The following is a 23,445-nucleotide window of genomic DNA, read 5'->3' on the forward strand; positions in this document are numbered from 1 at the left end:
TGACATCACCACGCTCAGAACTTGTCAGATCCCCTTCTCCACGATACCCAGCATGTGTCCCCCCCAAAGGAATAAATATTAGCAGTTTGTTTAGTGTTTCAAATCATTGAGAAGCACTGATTTACAGGAAGATCTTCCTCCACCGCAACACTGAAATAACCTTATGTCTGCTCATTGTTTACATTTTTGAAGAATAAAATCCAAATATTATAAGTGGGAAAAAATCACTTTTACAAGAATAATATAATTTTAGCACCATAAATTTGAAATGAAGAAATTTTATTTTTTTAGAGTCAAGCCAACAAAAGAAAATAAATACGTACTTTTTCTCGTTATATGATGGGTATATTCAGGCAATAAAGTCATCATGTTAGAAGAAAGATTATAATAAGAACGTTGAAATAATAGTTACAAAATTAAGAAAATAACAGCTGCAGAAATGGAAAAACAGAAGTCCAAATATTACGAGAAAAAAGGCCTACGAAAGTGAGAAACTTGAAATTTCATGAGAATGGATGTGATGAAAGTATTTTTCAGTGAATATATATATATATATACATATATTTTCCGCAATATTATTAAATGCTAAAATTAAAATTAAAAATTAACATTAAAATTAATTGCCATTGTTTTTCCTTTCATTACAAGTACCGTACATCCATTCTCATGAAATTGCATATCTATATATATCTTGTATTTTCTGGACTATAAGTCACTCCGGAGTATAGGTTGCACAAGGCCAAAAATGCATAATTAGGTAGAAAAAAACATACATAAGTCGCAACGGAGTATAAGTGGCATTTTTTGCGGGTAATTTATTTGAACTACTTGACCAAAACAGACATTACGTCTTCTTGGAAGGCAAGTTCTACCAATAAAAGAATAGAGAACAGGCTGAATAGGTGTAATATATGCTAACACAATGCTTATTCAGCTACACAAAAAATAAACATGAACAGAAAAGGTGTCCAGTGTTGTTCATTTATTAGTCGCTCTGGAGTATAAGTCGCAGGAACAGCCAAGCTATGGAAAAAAAGTGTGACTTATAGTCCGGAAAATACGTTAAAAATGAGCTATGAGAGAACCCACACAATGTCAGGAGGTCATTACTCAGCATAACAGCGTGACTCACGGCGTCATCTTAAAAGGCTAAAATCATCACACAGCAACTTAACACTCAAAAAAGGTAGATAAGTAATATACAAGACAAGTACCAAGTTGCAGGCTTGTACAGCGGAATTCACGGTATATTTCCATTTCTCTAAAATGGAAGGCTCATCTTGGAAGGCTTAAGATCCTCACACAGCATCTTAACTGAAAATCAAAAACAGCTAAATTGAAAATCCACCTATAATAATAATAATAATAACGTCAATCAAGTGAAAAATGAAGAGATTATAAAGAGAAAAAATTAAGTTTCAATTTGATGAATCAGCTCCTGATATGATGAGTGATTGTGGCCCTCGCTGGAATAAGTTTGGACACCCCTGTGCTACATGGTTTTACCCGGCCAACTGCTATCAAATTTGGACTAAAATCAAACACAATCATTGACCTTATAATCAACAATTGTACTAATTTGGCAGATAATACACCCGACACCTATGCTTTTTTTTCCGTCCATGCAATGATTGACGTAAAATGAGGCACAACACCAGCCCCCCCCCCCATAAAAAAAATGCACAAAACAAAGCAAATTAGCCTTTCTGTAATTCTGTCCCCTGCCCACTGCACTATAGACCTTCATCATTGACATCGTCTTATGGAAAGTTGTGTTCAACAGAGACAAACAGGGCAACGCTCCCGCTGCCCCACCACCACAGGTTGGGAAAATCTGACATCTTTTTCTAGCCCTTTCCATTTCCTTTTGTGTGGTGTTCCCTCCCTCCCTCTCTCTTCTTCTTCTGACACATCAGCAGCAGCAAAACAACCATAATCTCCTTCTTTGTTTGTGCCTCAACAACCTGACATGATTCACTTCCTGTTTGCCCCCCCGCCCTCCCCTTGCAACCTGCTGGCCTCAAAGCTCCACTCGCCGCATCTGCCTATTAGCCTGTGATGTTCCCACTAAGAACCAGTCAGTCAAATGGGTGTCTGAAGAAGTCCAATCATCCGACATCCGCTGTGAAGTCCTTGGTTTTTGTCTCCACACGCTTCTTTTGAAGTCTTTAAGGGTCGCGTGTCGCGCAGAAAAGGTTTCACCAGCAAACCCCGAACCCACCCACCTCCCAACTAACACTCATGCATGCATGCAAAATTGTTGTTTTGTGTCATAGCATCAGTCTGGTTACTAGGGATCCTCCAGCGGCTTTACCAATGTTGCCTGACGCCTTCCTCGTCCTCACATAGCATAACACACATAGCATAACATCTACCAACAACACGCCAATAAATAATGCTGTTTTTGGTTGAATATGGCCTATTTTGTATTTAAAAAAAAAAATGGGATATTTAACAGGATCGTTCATCCACACCAGCAGTGTCGTCCAGTAACGATGACTTAACACCCCACTACCAAAATAATGCGTTACATTCATCTCCCTCTCGATCCCTGATTCTTCTGCTGTGGGACACCTGTGAACCAGAACACATTTGTTCATCACACACACACACACACACACACATGTGACATCACTCTCAGCATATCAATACGAGAAATAGATAACAGTTGGAGTGACCATTTGGATGATATCAATTTTGTACCTTCTAAGAACAAACTACATTATGAAGTAATTAACGGTATTTCATTCATTCATTCATTTTCTACCGCTTATCCTCACGAGGGTCGCGGGGGGTGCTGGAGCCTATCCCAGCTGTCTTCGGGCGAGAGGCGGGGTACACCCTAGACTGGTGGCCAGCCAATCACAGGGCACATATGAACATCCATCCAGCCATCAAACCGTCCATCCATCCATCAAATCGTCTGTCCGTCCATCCATCCATCAAACCGTCTGTTCGTCCGTCCATCCATCAAACCGTCCATCCAGCCATCCATCAAACCGTCCATCCAGCCATCCATCAAACCGTCCGTCCATCCATCAAACGATCCGTCCATCCATATAACCATCCGTCCATCCATCAAACCATCCGTCCATCCATCAAACCATCTGTCCGTCCATCCATCCATCAAACCATCTGTTCGTCCGTCCATCCATCAAACCGTCCATCCAGCCATCCATCAAACCATCCATCAAACCATCCGTCCGTCCATCAAACCGTCTGTCCGTCCATCCATATAACCATCCGTCCATCCATCAAACCATCCGTCCAACCATCAAACCGTCCGTCCATCCATCCATCCATCAAATCGTCTGTCCGTCCGTCCATCCATCAAACCGTCTGTTCGTCCGTCCATCCATCAAACCGTCTGTTCGTCCGTCCATCCATCAAACCGTCCATCCAGCCATCCATCAAACCGTCCATCCATCCATCAAACCATCCGTCCGTCCATCAAACCGTCTGTCCGTCCATCCATATAACCATCCGTCCATCCATATAACCATCCGTCCATCCATCAAACCATCCGTCCAACCATCAAACCGTCCGTCCATCCATCCATCCATCAAACCGTCTGTCAGTCCATCAAACCGTCCGTCCATCCATCCATCAAATCGTCTGTCCGTCCATCAAACCGTCCGTCCGTCCAACCAGCAAACCGTCTGTCCGTCCGTCCATCCATCAAACCGTCCATCCAGCCATCCATCAAACCGTCCGTCCATCCATCCATCAAATCGTCTCTCCGTCCATCCATCCATCCATCAAACCATCCGTCCATCCATCAAACCGTCTGTCCGTCCATCCATCAAACCGCCCGTTCATCCATCAAACCGTCCGTCCATCCATCAAACCGTCTGTCCATCCGTCCAGCCATCAAACCATCCGTCCATCCATCAAACCATCTGTCTGTCCGTCCATCCATCAAACCGTCTGTCCGTCCATCCATCAAACCATTTGTCCGTCCGTCCATCCATCAAACCATCTGTCTGTCCGTCCATCCATCAAACCGTCTGTCCGTCCATCCATCAAACCATTTGTCCGTCCATCCATCCATCAAACCATCCATCCAACCATCAAACCGTCTGTCCATCCATCCATATAGACAAACAACCATTCACACTCACATTCATACCTATGGACAATTTGGAGTCGCTAATTAACCTAGCATGTTTTTGGAATGTGGGAGGAAACCGGAGTACCCGGAGAAAACCCACGCATGCACGGGGAGAACATGCAAACTCCACACGGAGATGGCCGAGGGTGGGATTGAACCCGGGTCTCCTAGCTGTGAGGTCTGCGCGCTAACCACTTTAACACTGTGCAGCCATTAACGATATTTGCTAATTATTATAATAAACATGAAAAAAGTCAAAAGGCTCAGAATAACTGGGGGTATCGGCCCGACATGATATTGTTATCGGATTTTTCCCGATCAGGAAAACCGATGTCGCGATTGGAAATTGAGAGCATATCGGATTTTGGCCAAAAAGCCACTATCCCAAAAAAAAAAAAAAAAAAAACCTTCCTGTATTAGAACTTCCTGTCTAGTCATCGCGCCAGTTATTGCGTGGCATGCGTGGTTTCCGCTCTCCACAGCGCCTACCGGAGTTGGTGTGAGCGCCACTGGGAAGCAAGTCGGACCGGCTTGTTTAAGAGTGACACGTCTGTAGATATAATGTGGAATTATGAAATGATTCCTTCTATATTAACTTATTGAAGTTTTGAATTCATTTAATGAATTATTGACTTATTGATTAGTCTTTTATTTGGCATGCAGGCTTTTGTGCGAAGCCACAACATTATTTCCGATATTTCAGGCAACATTTGTAAAAGCAGGGAGCATTCCTTGGAGCTTTATGTCGCATGCAAATGAGCCTGCTGTCGTCTCATGTGATTCATATTTGCTCGTTGAAATATGTAGAAAAAAAGGCAACATCTCTTCATCAAATCTTTCCATCCTCCCGCATCACCTCTCTGTTAATTACATGTTTGTTTTGTTGTTTTAAAAATCTGTGGGATTGTGCTCATTTCAGAAAGGCATTGACCTGACGGCAGCCAAGTGCCAGTGCTGCCCGAGCAAGGTGGCGCCCAAGGCTCGCTACATGCACCTGGCCCAGGAGCTCAGCGTGGACCCGGACTGGCCGCCAAAGCCAACCACCACCACTGAGGCCAAGCCCTGCCCACAAAATGGCTCCTCTTACCAAATCATGAGCAACTCCTAGCATCTAAAAAAAAAAAACAAAGCAGTCCCTAATATACCCCCCCCCCCTTCCTTGAGTGTGTTTGCACATGAACTTGTCACTGGCCATGATGATTGTAGAATACTGTAGCTCCAGACCCAGACCCCCAGAGTTGCTTTCAATTGTAAATAGTTTTTTTATGCTAACTCCAATCGAAAGTGGCTTAAGGGCACAAAGGGCAGGTCCAAAAAACGGCACCGCAGCTTTGAATCCAGCAGGGGGTGCTGTTTCACAAGCCAACCTATTCAACATTATCCAGCAGGAAGACACTCTGTAACAACACAACATGCGACAGCGATGAATACTGAACACCCTTGCTAGCGGCACTGTGACGACGCTGCTTCATACTCTGTGATGCAAGTTTGAACAACCTCAACAACCCCATGTAGCAACAGGACGGGCGTAACGTCCGCGTGGTGCAACTTGCACACTTCATTGGCTGCTTCCACCGAGCCAAAAACTCTAATTATAAATCTGGACACTGTTAGCACGGCCATCGTCAAATACTGACATTGTTTTACACACAACACTTTTAGGATAAAGATACAATGAATTATATGACTCACATGTTATCAACATACAAAGACACCTGGTGACACGCACAAGTCCGTGAGAACCAGGCGGCTGTTTATATGACAGGGGCCAATCATGAGCTATGAGAGAACCCACACAATGTCAGGAGGTCATTACACGGCGTCATCTTAGAAGGCTAAAATCATCACACAGCAACTTAACACTCAAAAAGGTAGATAAGAAATATACAAGTGCCAAAACTTCTTCCCAAAACGCAGTTCATTGTCCATGGCTGACCTCTGGTGGACAATCATTGCAGCGCTCCGGTAGAGCATGGTCCTACATTAGCATTATATGACTCGCATGTCATCAACACAGAAAGACACCTGGTGACATGCATGAGTCCGTGAGAACCAGGCAGCTGAGCTGTGAGAGAACCCACACAATGTCAGGAGGTCATTACTCAACATAACAATGTGACTCACGGTGTCATCTTAGAAGGCTAAAATCATCACACAGCAACTTAACACTCAAAAAGATAGATAAGAAATATACAAATACCAAAACATTTTCCCAATACGCAGTTCATTGGCCATGGCTGACCTCTGGTGGACAATCATTGCAGCGCCCTGGTAGAGCATGGTCCTTCATTAGCATTCTATGAGTCACATGTCATCAACATAGAAAGACACTTGGTGACACGCATGAGTCCGTGAGAACCAGGCGGCTATTTATATGACGGGAGCCAATCATGAGCTATGAGAGAACCCACACAGTCAGGAGGTCGTTACTCAACATAACAGCGTGACTCACGGCGTCATCTTAGAAGGCTAAAATCATCACACAGCAACTTAACACTCAAAAAAGGTAGATAAGTAATATACAAGACAAGTACCAAGTCGCAGGCTTGTACAGCGGAATTCACGGTATATTTCCATTTCTCTAAAACTTGTAATGTCCAGCTGTTGAATGTTTCGCTACTTTTTACACAACTTGCTCTTCTCTAACGAAGTACAACACAGTATTCATTTCGGGTACCAACAAAAGTACAACATCGCACATAAGTGAAACGATCATTTGCGCAGACGCTCATTTTCAGTGGATCTATGCTGCTATACGAGCTGCGTGCAGACTGCTCTAAAGTACATCCTCTCCCTTGAGAAGACGTTCTCTCAAATGTGAGGAGTGTACTCCCATTTTTTGCGAGTACTTCATTCGGTACTTCATTTCTAATCGTCGTCGGTTTTCTATGATCTACCTGTTCGTCAAGTGCAGCAAGGCTGCGTCAAAAGAATGTCTATACTGTACACCGAGCGGTGTATTTGCTGATTTGGTCCACGAGGAAGCAGTAATTTCAAATACTACATGTAGAAAATGCCAGTGTTACTCCGAAAAAAAGCCATTTCCTGTTAAGTATCAGCATGAGAGGAAGCTAACCTGCAATAACCCCGATTGGGAATTAAAGTGGAACCTCGTTTAACGTCAACAACTGCGTGACTCCGGTAACTCCGAAGACATGGAAACAGAAACCGGAAGTCGAGCTATGTCGCCCGGCTCGGAAGACTCGATGTGGCAGCATGTTGATCAAAAACGCTGGCATGTGCGGTAATCTTGGGCTCCATTTTGGCTCATTTTGGTTCCATTTTGGCTCCATTTGGCTTCATTTTGGCTCCATTTTAGCTCCATTTTGGTTCCATTTTGGCTCCCATTTTGGTTCCATTCTGGCTTCATTATGGCTCCATTTTGGTTTCATTTTGACTCCAATTTGGTTCCATTCTGGCTTCATTATGGCTCCATTTTTGTTTCATTTTGGCCCCATTTTGGTTCCATTCTGGCTTCATTACGGCTCCATTTTGGTTCCATTCTGGCTTCATTATGGCTCTATTCTGGCTTCATTATGGCTCCATTTTGGCTCCATTTGACTCAGTTTGGCTTCATTTTGGTTCCATTATGGCTCCATTTTGGTTTCATTATGGCTCCATTTTGGTTCCATTCTGGCTTCATTACGGCTCCATTTTGGTTCCATTCTGGCTTCATTATGGCTCCATTATGGCTTCATTATGGCTCCATTATGGCTCCATTTGACTCCATTTGGCTTCATTTTGGTGCCATTATGGCTCCATTTTGGTTCCATTATGGCTCCATTTTGGTTTCATTATGGCTTCATTTTGACTCCATTTTGGTTCAATTTTGGCTCCATTTTGGTTTCATTTTGGTTTCATTTTGGTTCCATTTTGGCTCCATTTGGCTTCATTTTGGCTCCATTTGGCTTAATTTTGGCTTAATTTTGGTTCCATTTTGGTTCCATTTTGGCTCCATTTTTGGCCCCATTTGGCTCCATTTTGGATCTATTTGGCTTCATTTTGGCTCCATTTTGGTTTCATTTGGCTTCATTTTGGCTCCATTTTGGCTTCTTTTTGGTTCCATTTGGCTCCATTTTGCCTCCATTTTGGTTCCATTTGCCTCCATTTTGGTTCCATTTTGGCTCCATTTTGGCAGAGGCCTGAGACGAGAAACATTATAGAATTCAGGGAAGTGGGTGTTGATCTCGCCGCCACATCGCCTCTTTGGCAACAATCACGTCTCCTGAAATGTTCAGTTACCCTCCCCCGTCATCATTTCTACGTATTCTGAATTGTAAAAGCATAAAAGCGTATTTGTTTTCATATTTTCGTCTTTCCTGAACTGACTCGTTGCCCCGGAATGACGCTCAGCAAGGTTCCACAGTATTTTCTGTGTTGAGATGATTTTTCCTGAGTGATCTGATACCACGAGGCCAAATATTTTTGCAATGGTGGGGGGGACCTGATATACCCAGTTTTTGGAACTTGTGCTTCTTAGCAACACCACCTGATGGGAAAATGTATGATTCTAAAGACATCAAGATTAAATATGTTTCTTTGTAAACTGTAGTAACTTTCATTTTAATCTAAAAAGCCGGATTATATGTTGTATATTTGGTGATGTACATTTCCTGTGTGTACAGAATATATCTTTTTTTTTTTTTTTTTAACTATCAAGGGCTGGTTTCACTATTTTGGTACTTTTATTTTTTTTTACAATCAAGTGTGATTAATTTATACGTTCTTTTGTATTTATTTGTATCATCACTTTCATATCAAGTTGGATTGACCTACTTGGGAATGAATTGCGGGCATTAATTTCACGTCAGTATTTTGAATTGTGGTGAAATTTGAATCCCACTTTGATTGTCGGGTGGATATTTATTGTGTCTTGGGTATACTGTACACCAGAAAGCAAATGTCTACTGTAGAATGGTAAAAAAAAAAAGAACTTCCCTTTTGGCTGAATTGGCGTCAGTGCCTCGGCTTGGTTTATGGCAGCCTTGCAGAGTGTCTAATACTTGGGTTTTCTTGGTTTCTATGTTATCAGTTTGACGTTTCTCGCGAGGTTTTGATGCCGATAGGCGGCGTGACCGACGGTACGATAACACGCCGACTGTGGCGTGTGAAGGTTGTTTCCTCAGGGGGAAATATGTGTCTTTTTACTGAACAGAGAAGATTCTAAAAGTTGATAATCAAATGTATTTTTCTTATGACTGACCAACTATCATCAGTACAGCTAATTGGAACTGTTCCTGCACATCAGCAATAGGCTCGCTTTGGATATATTTTTTATCAGCAGAGATGTACATTGTTTTGTACTGGATAATTTATTGTATATTTATGTTTATTTCTTTGCCCCTGAGGATTGTATTTTAGAGTTTCTTTTTTCAATAAATGTTTGCAAACATTGTTGCTGCATGTCTACAAGTTCTTGATTTCATTTGAAGTTGTCTACTTCAATATTTTTATTTTGTATTCCAACTACTGATGCAATATGTATATATTACTGTATACTTCATAATATACTATATATTATTTAATTGTGTATATTACTATTTTCATTATTTTATTTTTTATTATACTGAAATGGTCAGTAAGTGCATACACTGTATTAAAATATTTGGAAAAATATTAAATGGTCAGTAAGTGCACAAATTAATTTTATATGTGTTAAATATGTGTACGCTATTAAAATAATTTTTAAAATATGGTTAAGTGGTCAGCAAGTGTACAAATAATTTTTATTTTATTAATGGTCATTCAGCCCATATTTAATTTTTTCACACATTGCAAATACTTTTTTTTTTCCAAATCATGGTTAAATGGTACATAATACAAACCATAATATTCTTATTTGTATTGTTTTGATGTATAACTTATTTTATGAAAAAAAATGACAAAAGGTCACTAAGTGAAGAAATATTATATAATAAATATTATATAATATATAATAAATATTATTTTACAGAATATTTAAGATATTTGAAATATATAGTGTAAATGGTTAATTGGGAAAAATTGTGAATTTATTATATCTTATTTGATAAAGTATTAAAAATATATATTTCTTACATTATGGTGAAGTGACCCGTTTGCATTTATTTATTATGATTTTAGAGAATTAAAAGCATTTGGGTGAGACTTTGATGGCGCGCACCGTTACGGGGGAACTATATTCATGTATGTTTTGCCATCAGTGCTTATTTGGAGGAAGGACTTCCTTACCGGAAGTGGGCTGTCATTCCAGCCTGTGTCCTTTAGCTAACGACACATCGAAGTGTGCCCAAGATGAATTGGGTTGTACTTGATGTGTGAATTTTAAATGTATTCTTGTCGTCTCGCTGTTAGGAACAGCGCCATGTTGCGTGTTGGCAGTAAAGCTGGATGGTAAGTGTACATTTATTCGAAAACAGGCAGCGGCCATTATTATTATTTTCATAATAACATTAGCCGGTCGCTTAGCAAGAGCGACACTTGCTTAACCGCCTGTCAGTATGAGAGAAGCTAAGCTAGCTGCTGAGATGTCCTAGTAAAATAAAACATGAAAGCGTGTGTTATATCAAATGCTTTATTAAAAATGTGTAGTTTATTTTGTGACGTATTGTTAACTGTCCTTGTTTGGTTGGACTTTGCGTTCGCTTCGCCAAACGAGCAGCTAGCTTGAGAACGATAAGGACTCAGCTGTCCAACCTTATTAGGACGCATGCATCAAGTAGTTAGTGTGTACTTTCGAGTACACGTGTCCACGTCACATATATTGAGGTTTAATGCTTAACTGTGACATAAATACAAGCATTATTGCACTGTAAGGCGCTAATTGTGTGTATATGATTCAATTCCCTCCCATCCACTATAGCATGGCATGCAGGATTGTGGTCCCCACCAGGACGGGGGTACGGTTTCGGGTCCCCCTTCAGAAGCTGCACCCTCTGTACCGTGCCATCCACCACCGTTACTATGGAAACGGCAACTCGCAGCGACCCCCTCATCGCACGGCGGCCCGTTATTTCACCTCCATGTCACGGTTGCCCATGAGACCGCCGAAGCCCCCTCCGAGGTCCGGTGGGGGTCGCGGCTACCAGCAGCAACGCAACTTTTGGGTGGCCCGACTCGCTGCCAGGCTGCTGCGACTGCGGTACATCCTGCTAGGCGGCGCGGTGGGCGGAGGATACACAGCTAAGAAGGTTGGTAGCGGGGTGGTCTTGGACTTATTTCTTATACATGCGTATCGTGATTGAATAACATGACATTTAACAAATTCTCGTATGGGGCACAGAAAATACAATTATACAATACAATTATAAGGCATTCAGAAGGCACATTCAAAAACAAATGTAAAGGTGACTATAGGGGTGTTATTTCATATCTAGAGGGCTCTAAAAATGTAAACAACTGTATTAAGGAGGACATATACAGGATTTCTATGCTCTAACTATGGAAATATTTGAATTATGAATAAGGAATCATCGCACAATGGACAAGTGATTAGCATCTTGGCTACACAGTCAGGAAGATCTGCGTTCGAATCTGGGAAAATGGGACTTCAACATTGTGTCAATGTTGTGCTAAAACAAGTGTAGTCGGTTTGTTCGGGTTAAAATAAGTTATGTCACAAAATATCACAAAAGGGGGTAGCTCTCACAAGAAGAACCATTGGTGACCCCCTGGCCTGTATTACATTTTGTTTACTTGTAATGTGTGTATTAAATTGGCAATCTGAGCAATAATAACGGTGACTATAGGGGTGTTAGTTCATGTCTAGATGGCTCTAATCATGGTGAAAAAACGTACTTAGAAGGCTGTAAACAGGTTTTCTATGCTCAATCCAGGAAAATACTCCATCAATGTAATTTTATTTTATTTTATTTAATTATTTTATTTTAATTTATTTTTTCATTTTATTTTATTTAATTTTATTTATTCATTTTATTTATTTTATGATTGATTTATTAATGTAATTTGTTTTTATTGTATTTTAAATTAAAATTTTTATTAAATTTTTAATTTTTATTAATTTTAATTTTTTTAAATTTAATTTTATTTATTCATTTCATTTATTTTATGTATTGATTTATTAATGTAATTTGTTTTTATTTTATTTTAAATTAAAATTTGTATTACATTTTTTTAATTTAAATTTATTTTGATTTATTTTTTTATTTTATGTAATTTTGTTTATTTTATTTATTGATTTATTAATGTAATTTGTTTTTATTTTATTTTATTTAAAATTTAAATTTTTATTCAAAATTTTTAATTTTCATTTTAATTTATTTTTCATTTTATTTTATTTAATTTTATTTATTAATGTTATTTATTTTATGTATTGATTTATTAATGTAATTTGTTTTTATTTTATTTTTAATTTAAATTTTTATTTAAAATCTTTAATTTTAATTTATTTTGATTTTTTTTATTTTATGTAATTTTATTTATTTTATGTATTGATTTATTAATGTAATTTGTTTTTATTTCATTTAAAATTACATTTTTTATTTAAAATTTTTAATTTTCATTCATTTTAATTTATTTTTTCATTTTATTTTACTCAATTTTATTTATTAATTGTATTTATTTTATGTATTGATTTATTCATAAATAAGGAATCCTACTTTCCAGTGGGCATCTCTGTGAGGAGTTTGCATGTTCTCCTCATGCGTGTGCGGGTGTAGAAACACATACATGTTAGGTTAATTGAAGACTCTTAAATTGGTGTTCTAAATGGTTGTTTGTTTACAGTATATGTGCCCTGCCATTGCTCCGCCTCTTCCCTACAGTCGGCTGGGGTAGGCTCCGGCATACCCACTCGACCCTAATGAGGATTAAGCTTAAACGAGGGATTGTCGGTGTAAAACCGCTCCAGTCACGACCAATCAACGTTGCAGCCACTACTAAATGCATTCGTTGTAAAACATGATGACGTTGTTAACTAATCTGCGTGGCGTTTGTGTGCTTGTAGACGTATGACGAGTGGAAGGACATGCTGCCTGATTTGAGCGAATACAACTGGCTCGTTCCGGACTTTGTGTGGGAGCTCAGCCAACAAATTGATCTCGGTAAGTCTTTGTGCCGTCAAGGAAAACCAAGTCAATAGCCACGTTTACATGAGGAGTTTTTCTCTTTCCGAATGGAATCTTTCCGAATTACCTTTCCGAAAGCAATGGTATACATGGAAAGGAATATTCCAATTGCGTGTCTACATGCTACATGCTATAATCAACCAGAATAGTCAATGGGGCATGCCCAGTAAAACGTAAACACCAACATCACGTGATACCGACTTCCTGGCGTTATTCTTTCACTTGTTGGAATAACTCCGTATTGCCAGTTTTTTGTTCGTACAGTCTTGAAATTTAGTTTGGATCAAAAATAAACTTTCCGCAGAAGTCCAGTGCCATTTTTTTTAAATCGAAGAACGTCTCGAGCTGCGTGTTACGTCATATCTTAGCATTCGCTGAAAGAACGCACCCGGGAACAGGAAAAGATAAAGTTCAATCTTGCTAATATTTTATAATTAAGCTCGTCACATGTTTTATATATAGATATGTATTTTCTTTTTTTAATAAAACTGGACTTGTGAATGGCGTATAGAATGGTTTAGATTATGTTCCACAGATGGCGCTAATGCACACGAAAGCTGCTTGCCAACCGCCAATAAACAACAGAAGAAGAAAAATGAAGAAGAACGCACCCAATTGAGCGGGTACAAAATACCTCAATCGGATTGGGGAAAGGAATATCCCACCCCTGTGAATCCGATTTATATATTAATTCAGATTGGCACTTTTCTTTCAGAATGAGGTGTATACAAAGGTTACATTCTTTCCGTTTGAGCAAATAATCTGATTGGAATTGGAATATTTGGGTCCATGTAAACGTGGTTATTGCTGGTTTGTACCTGCCTGCGCCACAATTGGGAGGATTTGTTGACGTTTCTACTCTCCAAGCGTTCCGTGCGACCGGCGTAATGGCTATGATTTTTTTTTTTGTCCACAGAAAAACTAGCCAAAGCGCTACCAGAGATGGAGGAAATTGCCAAACTAATGCCTGACTTTGACAAGATAGGAGAGAACTTCACTTTGCTCCGAAGCCTGCTGACCTCCGGTGAGTGTCGCAAGCCTGTGGACAAGCTTGTCCATCTCAGTAAAATACACCATACACAACTTCCTGTTACCAAGTTGTTCAACTTTTCAAAATGGTGGAAAATCACCTAACCCTAAAGAATCCATTCTATCCACTTCAGAAGCACATCATACTAAATTGGCAATATGAGCAATAATAATGGTGACTATAGGGGTGTTAGTTCATGTCTAGAGGGCTCTAATCATGGTGAACGTACTTAAAGGCTGTAAACAGGTTTTCTATGCTCAATCCAGGAAAATAGTCAATTAATACTTTATTTTATTTTTATTTACTTTATTTTATATTTTTAAATGAAATTTTAAAATATTTTAAAATATTTTATTTATTTTATGTTATATTTTTAAATAAAATAAAATAATAAAGAAATTTCAAAAAATCTAAAAAAGAAAGAAAAAAAATATAAAAAATAAATAAAACAAAACAAGAACATACAATTACACAATACAATTATAAGACATTCAAAAAGACAATGTAAAGATGACTATAGGGTGTTATTTCATATCTAGAGGGCTCTAAAAATGTAAACAACTGTATTAAGGAGGACATATACAAGATTTCTATGCGCTAACTATGGAAATATTTGAATTATTTTAATAAAATAATAAAATAATAAAATAATAAAATAATAAAATAATAAAATAATAAAATAATAAAATAATAAAATAATAAAATAATAAAATAATAAAATAATAAAATAATAAAATAATATGAATAAACTAAACTAAAATAAAATAAAATAAAAAACCTAAACTAAAATAAAATAAAATACTAAAATGAAATACTAAAATAAAATAATATAAAAAACTAAACTAAAATAAAACAAAATAAAATAAAACAAAATAAACTGAAATAAACTAAACTAAAATTAAATAAAATAAGGAATAAGGAATCCTACTTTCCGGAAATTGACTTAACACGGAACGGGAAGTGATTAACCGCGATAAACCGGAGCTTCCTGTAAGTCGTGTCACAGAAGGAAGGGGAATGTCACTGCTTTTCCAGAAGTGTTCCACAAACATTGCCACATTCCGTGCGAGGCTCTGAGGCATGCTTCTTCTCAGACTTGTAGCCAACATCAGCATCTTTCCACTTTGCCCTGCTTTGATCATCATCCCTCTGCTTCTGTCTTTTGTAATTTTTTGTTTTTTCCTGTGTTATCCTTCCTTTTTCCCGACCCGCCCCTCCCCCTCCCCTCCATCTCCTCCACATTGTTCACAGGTTTGAGTTTGGGTAGTGAAGTCAAAGGAGCTTCTGGTCTGCTTCTGTTGTTAGGTGTGTACGCCAACACTGTGTTACTAGCGTGTGTACTAGCGCTGCCCACTTCCTGCTTTCCTCTCTGCTGCTGTTTGTAAATCCGGCATCGTGTCCGTTATCTCGGCACGCTTTGGTGGCCCCATCCCTAAGGTGAACACGTGTGTACGATGATATGTCATTGAAGTAAACATGTTTCTTCAAATGCAAACCCCCTTATTAGTTGTATTACTTTAGTGTGTTTACGTCTCCTTTGACTTCCACCCTCTCTCTTCCCTGGTTTAGTAACACGTCTCTAAGAGCGCCGTACTTCCAGACCATGCTCAGCTGTTTGGAAAATAAACACTCAAGGCTTCACGTTGCCTGTTTGACACGCGAGTGCTGAATCTTCCAAACGCCTGACATGGTCGTGCATTTTTTTTAGCAATGACGTTTGTTAGATTCATCCACTTTGCCGCTATCATAATCATTGTTTTGTCTCTCGATAGAAACATCTGGGGATCCGCCATTAAAAGCCACAGACTCTTCCACCGCGGCGTCGCAAGATGACAAGCAGTACAAAAAGGCAAGTCCGCCGCCCTTTTGCTCATACGTATTTATTTATTGGCACCAAAATCACAATACTCTTTGATTTTGGACTTTGTCACTGATGAGGTGGTCCTTTGGGCTTTTTATGGCCTTTAGTGGAGGAGCGTGTCAGTGGGCCTGTCTCGATAACATTTTGATGGTCGATACTGTTAATTATGAACCGATATTCCATTATTTTGACTAAAACAAATATAAAGATTGTATCATTGTGTAATTATAGGTTATCACATGGTCTCGGGCTGATACTGACACTTGGGGGCATGATACCTGGCCTGATACCAGACAAACCATGTGATGATCTTATTATCACATACTATTTAATCATGAGCTTATTATGACGTACTATTTAATCAAAAGACCATTTTGTTTCCAGAAAATTGTCAGTTTATTACATGTATTATATCTAAACGGTGTAAACACAATAATTGCAAAAATATTTCAACAATAATATTTTATCAACAGTCTTATCTTATTAATGTCTGTCCTCCTCATTAATGGTGATAAAACATTCAATTTCTAATATTCTGTTTGCTATTTTCCCTATTTGTCTTTCGCCGGGAGTGTCAACTGCTGACATGTTGATAGAGCACAGACGGCAGCAAAACAAACGCTGTGTGTTCACGCTTGTGCGCTGTTCTCTGATTGGTTGTTTCACGGGCACGATACCAGAGCAGCGCGCTCTGAGTGGACAGCTACGGGGGCTGATACTGACATGGTTAAACTCTATATTTTCACTGCCCTGGGCTTTGACACAGTATCATTTCGGCCTTTTCCCGTATCATTCATGGGCGGTTTCTAGGGTACAGGGCCAATTAATACTGTAGTATGTGATAATATTAATTATCAACCAATATTCCATTATTTTGACTCAAAAAAATATAAAAATTGTATCATTGTGTAATGCCACATATGAGCCACTAGATGGTAGTCAAGTGCAGTGTACCTGAGTGAGACATACCACATTAGCTGTGACTCTCACTCACCAGTCACGCACAATTCCTACTAAATCAAATCAACTTTATTTGTAGAGCACTTTTCCAGGACATGCAACACAAAGTGCTTTACAGAATTAAAAACAATTCCCACAATTAAAAGGAAAAACAAATACTAAGAAAGCCCTTCCCTCCCACCCTCCATACTAGTAGACACACACAATCACACACACAATCACACACAGTAGGGAGACATGGTATGGCACTGACGGTCAAGGAAACGCCACCTTTGGGGCCATCCACACTGGGAGGAGCCACAGGCCGTGTGCGGTTCCCCCGACTCTGACAGACGGGAGGAACCCCCAGCCGGCCGGGTCGAAGGCACCCAAGTATGGCACCCCCTCAGCAGACCCGACACAGCCCCCAGTGTGGAGGACCCCCCCCCCCCAGGGAAAAATACTGGAGTTAAAAGCTAAAAACTAAAAGCATAAAATAGGACTAAAAAGATAAAAACGTTTAAAAATATTACTTAAAAGCCTGATTTAAAAAGGTGTGTCTTTAATCTTTTTTGTAAAAAATATCAACAGTCTCCGCATTCCTGAGGCTCTCCGGCAGGCTGTTCCACAGGTGGGGGCCATAGTGGCTAAATGCTGCCTCACTGTGGGTTTTAGTTCTGGGTTTTGGTATTGTTAAAAGGCCAGACTACAATAGGTGTATAAAAAGTAGCAATACACTACCAATGTATAATGCTGAATATAAACCCACTACTATGAGCGCTCTAACCATGTGCTTTCCAGCCTTTTTTTTTTCACTGTTTCTAAGAAACAGGAAGTATTCCCAGCGACGCTACATTATAATTTTGGTCTCTGTTAAGAAATAAAAACACTTCTAGAGACGTGCGTATACTTATATGTCAATGTATTGAGGCCTCATAATTACCCACCTGTTTTTTGTTTTTTTTAAATTGTTCGATAAATGGATACATCCATTATCGTGACAGGCCCTAAGTGGAGACATGGTCAAGAGTCAACGCTTTCCAACAGCAAATGTGTCCCTGACAGGCATTAAGGCGCGTATGTCATTGTAGAGGTGAAGGAGGACTTTTCCATTTATCAATGGGTGGGGGTGACGTGTCCTTAATGTGGAATGGTACCACCCTCATTTAAACCTACACCTAAACCTACAAAGGTTAGGGATGTGGGGCTTTGGGGTGGAGTTTCAGCTAGGATCACTGCATGGGGGTATGCTGGAGCCTATCCCAGCGAGGAGATCTAATATCATTGTGATATCGGTGTCTACAACGCCCGTTTGACGTCACATGTCACACTCGTCACATATCATCCGGAGCCCGACGCAGCCCCACACACACAACGAAAGTTGCCCCCCGCGCTAAAAGTGCTACATCGTGTCCGCATGGTCCCAAATCCGTACTGAAGTGGTACCCACCCCCACATTTTGCCCACACTCACAAGTACAGCTTGCTGGGACCGATATTTTTTGAGGCACATTTTGCAGTGTGCAAAACCTATATCGCTCTCACAAAGACAGGAAGTCCCACACTCGGCAGACATGCTTCTTCTGGATGCTGCAGCGGGGCGGAGCTTGGGGCTATGAAGCAAATATCATCTGATATCGATACCGTGCTTTTTTTTTCACTGATTTCAGTCGATTGATCGGAGCAGCCCTATACAGGACAATGAAATTCCACCCCAAAGGCCGATTTATAGTATAACACAGGGGTTTCAAACTCAATTTACTTGGGGGCCACTGGAGCTAGGGTCTGGGTGAGACTGGGTCGCATGAGGTTTTCCAAAAAAAACAAAAAAAAACGCATTTATTAAAAACAACTAAAAAAAAAAAAAATTCGCTTTGGTTCCAATTTTAAAATTTAAAACCTAAGTTTTTATTATTTGCCGTTTTATTATTATTATTATTATATTTATTTATTACTGATTGATTTTCTTTATTCTTGATTTGTTTATTTATTTTTCATCTTATTTTGTGCAGAAAAATAAAAATTAAGATATTTGAGAACAGTGGAATGTTTTACCAGCGCTTTTATTGTACAGTAAACCTCGGATATATCGGATTCAATTGTTCCCACTGGTTTTGTCCGATATAAGCGAAATCCGTTATATGCGTATACCGGAAAATGTCCGTTTTACGCATATATCGGATTTATATCCGGTATATGCGTAAATCGGATTTTATCCGTTATAAAAAGGCACTTCCTTGACTATGTTTCCAATGTACCTCGACGCGCAGGCAACGCTGCAAACGCTGCAAATGACGTCGTATAGCGGCCTGTCACGATTCGGCGAATCGGAGCGCCACGATGCAGCCATCCGATATATGCGAGGGAAATTTAATGGAAATGCATTGGAACGGGACTGGAGATTTTGTCCGAAATAGGCGAAATCTGTTATAAAAAATCCGATATATGCAATGAATTTTTATTGGAAATGCATTACAGAAAAATTGGTTCTTTTTTATCTGTCCGTTGTGAGCGAATTTCCAATATATCCAAGGTTTACTGTAGAAAATCGGAACCAAAGCACTGAAAAAGTTTGTATATTTTTCTGTTTTTAATAAATGCGTTTTTTTTTTTTTTTTTGGGAAAACCTGATGTGGCCCAGTCTCACCCAGACCCTAGCTCCAGTGGCCCCCAAGTAAATTGAGTTTGAGACCCCTGCCATATATGGTTACTTGCCCTATAAAGGGTTTTAAGGATTCCCCATGGGCAAGTCATTGACATTATTTACATTTAGTGTAAATAAATGTATCAGGTTGTACTCACTGTGCGGCAGTATTTGTTTATGTGCACTGACACCGTCCGAGGGGAGCTTGAACTGTTCTTCTCACTCATAAGGTCATCTTTACTTTATTACCCCTCAAGGTTTATGCTATTTTCCACAAAATTCTGATATTCTTGTCACTTCTTCCATGTTTTGTATTTGGTTTTGTGTTTCATGTGAGCTGAATAGATGCCCCTTTTTCCTGATGTTTGCAATCGTCATCCCCGCCATGATACAGACAGGCACCGACTAACATTCAAACCGATGGACAAATGTTTCGGGACACCTGACTTGCGGGCCTTAACATTCTCGATAATCATTCACAAAGCTGAACAGCGTTGGCTGCGACCCGCTTGCGTTTTTTTTGTTGGCTGCTCCTCCCCCTCTCTCTCACTTATGACGTACCCCAGCAGGGTCTGCTCGGCGAGCTCGTTCTTATTCAGCAGCAGATCCAGCGGCACGAGGAGGAGGTCCGGCGGGCAGCTGCGGCCAATTTTACGCGTCCCCCGCCGCCAGAGCCTGCTCCCAGCCCGCCTTCGAACCCCAGCCCCCCTCATCACGCACGCAAGGTGAAGATCCCGAACCCTCTTCCGAGATCTGCCCTATCCGAAACATAGCACTTGAACGCAACATGGCTGTATACGCTATAAGGAACATGGTTTATCTTGGCCGGAAAGACCCCTCCTCTAAGGGAAGGGGTCTCGAACTAGATTAAGCTGCCATGTCCCAGTTCTCAGTGAACGCCAGTAACACATCACCCCAATAGAATGTCTGATTCCGATTGTCGGAAAGAGCAGCTTCCACATTAACACTTTGGTCCCCTCGGTCGCCGTTGACAACCTTTTTAATGTGTATGGAAGCATCCCTGCATGGTGTGTTCAGTGAACTGATATCAACTGAGAAGAAATGCTCCCGTTGGGTCATCGAAGCTCGCGTCTACATAGTCGTTTCTTCTTTGATGTCGTCTTTGTCCTTCCTTCTGCTGATCCCATTTTGTTTCCGTCTTCTGTGTTGGTTGGGAATCTAAACAAATCTGCTGCACACGTGCAACAAACTTCATGTCCTGAATTGGGAATTTACACAAACAAATCACACTTTGATTGCCTGGGAATGATTTTATGATCTAAAAAAATGATCTCAGCACTCTAATTCAAATGGAGACCAGGATTTTGCCTGATCTTTGGTGAATGTGCATGGAATGGATGATCCTGTGATTCCGCCCGCAAAGTTCCTACACCAGGACCCAAAGGCAAAAGGCCGCAAAGAATGACTAACTGAATGTTGTCTTTTTCTCCAACGTGATTAGTCTTCAGATAAAGAAAAGATAGACCAGCTCCAAGAGGACCTGCTCCGCACCCAGGTACACGCCCCCTTTCTTGGTCTGCGTGGTGACACACGTGACACACATTGCATCCCTCCTCGTCTTTTCTTCCGCACCCAACGGAAGTTACGAGTGAATCTAACGTTGTTTTCTGTCGTTTGTTCCTCTTAGCTGAAATACCAGCGTATGCTGGAGAGACTGGAGAAAGAGAACAAGGAGTTGAGGAAAGTGGTTCTGCAAAAAGACGATAAAGGGATCCACCAAAGGAAAGTGAAGGTTTGTGAGAAATATACTATACAATATATAATTATGAATGTGAGTGTGAATGGTTGTTTGTCTATATGTGTCCTGTGATTGGCTCCAGCACCCTTGTGACCCTCGTGAGGAAAAAACTATAGAAGCATGTGGAAGTGGTTTGTTTTTGGCTTAAGTTTAGAGGAAATAAATTTGATGTTAACTGTTCAGCTCGCAAGTTAGTGGCTAGCTCGCAAGCTAGCGGCTGGCTAGCTCGCAAGCTAGCGGCTGGCTGGCTCGCAAGCTAGCGGCTGGCTGGCTCGCAAGGTAGCGGCTGGCTGGCTCGCAAGCTAGCGGCTGGCTCGCAAGCTAGCGGCTGGCTGGCTCGCAAGCTAGCGGCTGGCTGGCTCGCAAGCAGCTAACGGGTAGGTAGCTCGCAAGCAGCTAACGGGTAGGTAGCTCGCAAGCAGCTAAAGGGTAGGTAGCTCGCAAGCAGCTAACGGGTAGGTAGCTCGCAAGCAGCTAACGGGTAGGTAGCTCGCAAGCAGCTAACGGGTAGGTAGCTCGCAAGCAGCTAACGGGTAGGTAGCTCGCAAGCAGCTAACGGGTAGGTAGCTCGCAAGCAGCTAACGGGTAGGTAGCTCGCAAGCAGCTAACGGGTAGGTAGCTCGCAAGCTAGCTACCTACCCGGAAGTGGTTTGTTTTTGGCTTAAATTTAGAGGAAATAAATTTGATTTTAACTGGTTAGCTCGCAAGCTAGCGGTTAGCTCGCAAGCTAGCGGTTAGCTCGCAAGCTAGCGGTTAGCTCGCAAGCTAGCGGTTAGCTCGCAAGCTAGCGGTTAGCTCGCAAGCTAGCGGGGTTAATTAGCGACTCCAAATTGTCCACAGGTATAAATGTGAGTGTGAATGGTTGTTTGTCTATATGTGCCCTGTGATTGGCTGGCCACCACTCCAGGGTGTACCCCGCCTCTCGCCCGAAGACAGCTGGGATAGGCTCCAGCATTGCCCGCGACCCTTGTGAGGATAAGCGGTAGAAAATGAATGAATGAATATATCCACTGTGCATACTCGTGTTTTATTGTTTCTTGGGATTTTAACATTTAAGCTATTTTTTTTTTCTAGAAATCCCTTATTGATATGTATTCAGAGGTTTTGGACATCCTGTCTGACTATGATGCCAACTACAACACCCAGGACCACCTACCAAGGGTAAGACGCATTCAAATACTGACTTTCTTTACCTTTTATTTTATAAGCATGGCGTTTTTCTCTTGACCTTTCCTCTCCTGCTGTTTAACCCTCAAAGGTGGTTGTGGTGGGCGATCAGAGTGCTGGGAAGACCAGCGTCCTGGAGATGATAGCTCAGGCCAGGATTTTTCCCAGAGGGTCTGGAGAGATGATGACACGTTCTCCAGTTAAGGTACTTGGCACCATGCTATTGGTTACAAAGCGATGGCTTATTTGTCACGCGGCGCTTCTTTCCTCTGTAGGTGACTCTGAGTGAAGGCCCCCACCATGTCGCTTTGTTCAAGGACAGCGGGCGTGAGTTTGACCTCAGCAAGGAGGAAGATGTAAGTCGCATTCCATCCGTCCATCCGGAGCCCCAGCAGGAAGGGTTTCCATATTATTTCTTATATCTCTCACTTGCGTAGCTGGCTGCTCTGAGGCATGAAATCGAGCTGAGGATGAGGAAGAGCGTGAAAGAGGGGCAAACAGTCAGCTCTGAGGTTTGTACATTGGCTTTCAAAGCATACTTTGTCATTGTATGACATAGAAATGTATTGATTTTTTTTTTATATTTTTAAATAATAGACAATATCCTTGAGTGTGAAAGGCCCCGGCATCCAGCGGATGGTGCTTGTTGATTTGCCAGGTGTCATCAGTGTGAGTATTGCATGCCTTCATTGATTCATTTTCTACCGCTTATCCTCACAAGGATATCCCTGTTGTACACCCTGGACTGGTGGCCAGCCAATCACAGGGCACATATAGACAAACAACCATTCACACTCACATTCATACCTATGGACAATTTGGAGTCGCTAATTAACCTCGCATCTTGCGAGCTAACCGCTAGCTTGCGAG

General features: G+C 40.7%; 2 protein-coding genes across 10 annotated transcripts in view; both read left to right on the forward strand.

Annotated features, from left to right (window-relative positions):
• Positions 1–9,044, forward strand: part of atp13a3 (ATPase 13A3) — a 44,973-nt gene extending 35,929 nt beyond the window's left edge. The window contains exons 33-35 of one of the 5 annotated variants that reach the window (XR_009129819.1): positions 1,740–1,823; positions 5,031–5,919; positions 6,534–9,044. Coding sequence is in view for 4 of the 5 variants with exons in the window: in XM_058072689.1 (XP_057928672.1) it covers positions 1,740–1,823; positions 5,031–5,219 (273 nt within the window). In the remaining variant the exon portion in view is untranslated. Of the gene's footprint in view, positions 1–1,739 lie in introns of all 5 variants that reach the window. The other 4 variants (XM_058072689.1, XM_058072692.1, XM_058072691.1 and 1 more) reach the window with 4 other exon arrangements.
• Positions 9,045–10,314: 1,270 nt separating this feature from the next.
• Positions 10,315–23,445, forward strand: part of opa1 (OPA1 mitochondrial dynamin like GTPase) — a 44,397-nt gene continuing 31,266 nt past the window's right edge. For 2 of the 5 annotated variants that reach the window (XM_058073199.1, XM_058073198.1), the window contains exons 1-14: positions 10,315–10,483; positions 10,953–11,280; positions 13,056–13,152; positions 14,093–14,200; positions 15,458–15,511; positions 15,979–16,055; positions 20,219–20,374; positions 21,112–21,165; positions 21,298–21,402; positions 22,483–22,569; positions 22,667–22,780; positions 22,851–22,931; positions 23,013–23,087; positions 23,173–23,244. In XM_058073199.1, the coding sequence (XP_057929182.1) occupies positions 10,419–10,483; positions 10,953–11,280; positions 13,056–13,152; positions 14,093–14,200; positions 15,458–15,511; positions 15,979–16,055; positions 20,219–20,374; positions 21,112–21,165; positions 21,298–21,402; positions 22,483–22,569; positions 22,667–22,780; positions 22,851–22,931; positions 23,013–23,087; positions 23,173–23,244 (1,473 nt within the window). In that variant the 5' untranslated portion in view covers positions 10,315–10,418. The remainder of the gene's footprint in view (positions 10,484–10,952; positions 11,281–13,055; positions 13,153–14,092; positions 14,201–15,457; positions 15,512–15,978; positions 16,056–20,218; positions 20,375–21,111; positions 21,166–21,297; positions 21,403–22,482; positions 22,570–22,666; positions 22,781–22,850; positions 22,932–23,012; positions 23,088–23,172; positions 23,245–23,445) is intronic. The other 3 variants (XM_058073202.1, XM_058073200.1, XM_058073203.1) reach the window with 3 other exon arrangements.

This window comes from Doryrhamphus excisus, chromosome 5 (genome assembly GCF_030265055.1).
Source record: "Doryrhamphus excisus isolate RoL2022-K1 chromosome 5, RoL_Dexc_1.0, whole genome shotgun sequence".
Taxonomy (NCBI): Eukaryota; Metazoa; Chordata; class Actinopteri; order Syngnathiformes; family Syngnathidae; genus Doryrhamphus; species Doryrhamphus excisus.